We start from the raw sequence: 3,132 nt of genomic DNA, 5'->3' as shown, positions 1-3,132 counted from the left end.
GCCTGGCAAACACAGAAGTGGATGCTCACAGTCAGCTATTGGATGGAACACAGGGCCCCCAATGGAGGAGCTAGAGAAAGTACCCAAGGAGCTGAAGAGGGCTGCAACCCTGTAGGTGGAACAACAATATGAACTAACTAGCACCCCCAGAGCTCATGTCTCTAGCTGCCCATGTAGCAGACCTGGTTCCAAGCTAAAATTTTCCAACTTGTTCCTGTACTGTACTACAGTGCCAGCCCTGTTTTCTACGCTTATTGGATGACTCATTGCCCACATATGACCCATACTCTCTGCTTTCCAGGTTTGCCTTTTGATAGAACCACAAACCCCTTCCTCTAACTCAATCCTTGCTGATCCACAGAAAGCAAACTAGGTTTCCCCCGCTCTGTGAAACCTTGTGATCTTGTTCTTCCCCTCAGCCCCCACCGGATGTGTACAGTCCATATGACCTGTAGGTATTTCAGCACACACATCTATTTATACCATTTGTTAACTGTGTCATCAGTTCATCCCCCTAAGTAGCCTGAAATGTCTCCCTGCTTCCTCATAATAGCAACGCAGTAAAGACACACTAATAGTTTTACTGCATGCTCTCAGTATGGCTTGGATGGTAAGGGCTCAGACCCCAGGGTCATGATAGTGGAAGCCTGTCCACAGTTCACTCTGTCACCAGTGACATGCCAGCAGAACCACAAGACTCTCTCTCTCTCCTTTTGACTTCCTGTTCTGTAACATGGGCTTTTTCATTCAGGTTTGTTTCTTTCACGACGTGACACAGGTAAGAGAGGGGGCCCCTACCAGAATGAGCTAAATTTAATGATAGGGACTTGACCCTTCAGAATTCTGAGCTAAAGGAACTACATATTTGTATGTGTTAGCGGCATCTGAGCTACTGCAATTCCACAAAGCCAATTAATGCATGTATCAGGGGCCTCTTAGCTTTCATGGAAGCAGCTTACACACCTTAAAGTCAGGCTGAGCAGTTAAATTCAGACTTCCAGGCTGTAACAGTCAACACCTGCAGTCCACAGACATCGCTCTGGGAGGAGACACTGATGTTCATCTCCCTCCTGAGACAACCCTGACTGCAACTGGGAGTGCCAGCCATACACTGCATCCTATATCAGGTACAGTTTGTTTCTCTGTGAGTTTGGTTGGAGCGTAGTGTCTTGTGCATGCTAGACAAGGACCTTCCCATTGACCCTACACGTGACACAGTTTGTGTTTCTCTGTGGGTTTGGATGGAGTGTAGTGTCTTGTACATGCTAGACAAGGGCTTTACCACCGAACTGTACTCCAGCCAGCCCTCTGACTAGACTCAAACCTCGACGCTGAATTTCAGCTCAGTTTCTGTGACTCAGAGTTTTCTCTGAAATAATCATTATTCCAGTGAAGCCTGCACTTGGGAGTTTTCGGTCTTTTTATACGGCAGAGCCTAATGTCAAATATCTAACCTTATGATTGTCTACAGAAGAAAGCATGCCTCTGGCAAGACACTGGTGCCAACCAGATACATCGAGAACATAGATGATGACTTACTATGTCCCCAAATTAAACAAAATGACAATGAGTGGTGCTGTCCCCATGTTATCTTGCCTGCTGGACATTAGTGGATTCAAAAATAGACATTTTGATGTTGTTATGTGAAAGTCCAGGTCATAGATAATGTACGATTCCAATGTTGCTGACATTTCAAGTCCTTCCTATGCCCCCCCCCCTTTCTGTCTCCCCTCACCACCACCATCACCTTTTTGGATTCTAAAATAAGGAAGGGAAAAAAAATCATCTCCCAAGGAAACTTCTCTACTTTTGGCTTAATCTCCCTAAAATTCTGTGCCTGGGCAAAGGGTCCCATCAAAGAGCAGGGGGCAAACAAAGATCCTGAAAATGCAGTTTTGTTATCCTAAAATGTAGATGAAAGGTCTCTAATCATTACTTCATTCTTCATTAATATGAGATTCTAATTTTCTTCCAGGACTTATAAGAATGTTATTAAATTTGCATCTGGTGGCACACATCTGTAATCCTCGCCTTTGGGAGGTGGGAACAGGAAGATCATGAGATCAAGGCCATCCTCAGAAGTTGATCCTAGTCTGTGTGTGAAGATTAATCTTCATTACTAATTCGACTGAGTCACTATGGAAACACATTTCTAGAAGTTTCTATGAAGGTGTTTTCAAGGAATATTGAATAAGTCAGGAAGACATACCCTTGTGACCTACAGGCTCTGGCAAACTCCTGCACCATACTTTAGTGTTTATGATGGGCTGTGCCTCAAACTGTGAGTCAAAATACACTTCCTTTATTAAGTCTCTTTTGTATTTTATCACAGCAATAAGAAAAGTAATGAACTGGGCTAAATGGGACCCTATCTCATTTTAAAACAAACAAACAAACAAACAAAAACAAGCAAAACCAGTTACATTCAACTCCCCGTTTATCAACTGTTTGAGGGAACATTGTGAATGAAATTAGTTCCTGGACAAGAGACAAATACCTACTGGAAAAAAAGTGTTTGCAGTCTGAGCCAAATGGTCCAGCACCAGCACCCTTTTGCCTGGTGTGAAGACTCCAGGAGCTGCCCCATAACTCCTTAGGAGCACGAAGATGCACCACTTACCAGTACAGTACCCGACAAGGTTCAGGAATTGCTCGTCCTTGCAGCTGGTCTTACAGTGTCCGCTGGCGAGAGTAAGGTGAGGGTGACAGGAGACACAGTCTGATTCCAGGGGCCCATGGCACTGCTTGCAGGACGGGTGACATTCTGTGGGGAGGGACAAAAGCCAGGACTAGAATCAGCAGTTCTGTATGCAAATGCATGTGTCATTCAGTGTTCCCCACAAATCTCTACTTCTGGGTGACCTGCTAAAGACTCCTCAGCACACCTGCCATGTGTCTAGACTGGACCCAGAGACTGCATTTCTGGAATAAACAAAAGAATATTGTCTACAGACATAACAGAGAATTTAGAGCTGTAAAAATTTGAACCATTGCAGAGGGGCATCCCCATGTACGTGAGTAGGAAGTTCAAAGCCAAGCTTGGCAAGTATATCCTATTCCAAATTGAGAGAGAGAAGGCCAGGGTGAGGGTGAGGGTGAGGGTGAGGGTGAGGGTGAGGGTGAGGGTGAGGG

At 44.9% G+C, this 3,132-nt stretch overlaps 1 protein-coding gene across 3 annotated transcripts in view; it reads right to left on the bottom strand.

Moving 5' to 3' along the window:
* Fras1 (Fraser extracellular matrix complex subunit 1) overlaps positions 1-3,132 on the bottom strand; it is a 405,350-nt gene that overhangs the window by 169,657 nt on the left and 232,561 nt on the right. For all 3 annotated transcript variants that reach the window (XM_021210427.2, XM_029545004.1, XM_029545005.1), the window contains one exon: positions 2,621-2,764. In XM_021210427.2, coding sequence (XP_021066086.1) covers positions 2,621-2,764 — 144 coding nt within the window. The remainder of the gene's footprint in view (positions 1-2,620; positions 2,765-3,132) is intronic.

Source organism: Mus pahari, chromosome 13 (assembly GCF_900095145.1).
Source record: "Mus pahari chromosome 13, PAHARI_EIJ_v1.1, whole genome shotgun sequence".
NCBI lineage: Eukaryota > Metazoa > Chordata > Mammalia > Rodentia > Muridae > Mus > Mus pahari.
This window is presented reverse-complemented; position numbering and strand designations above follow the sequence as displayed.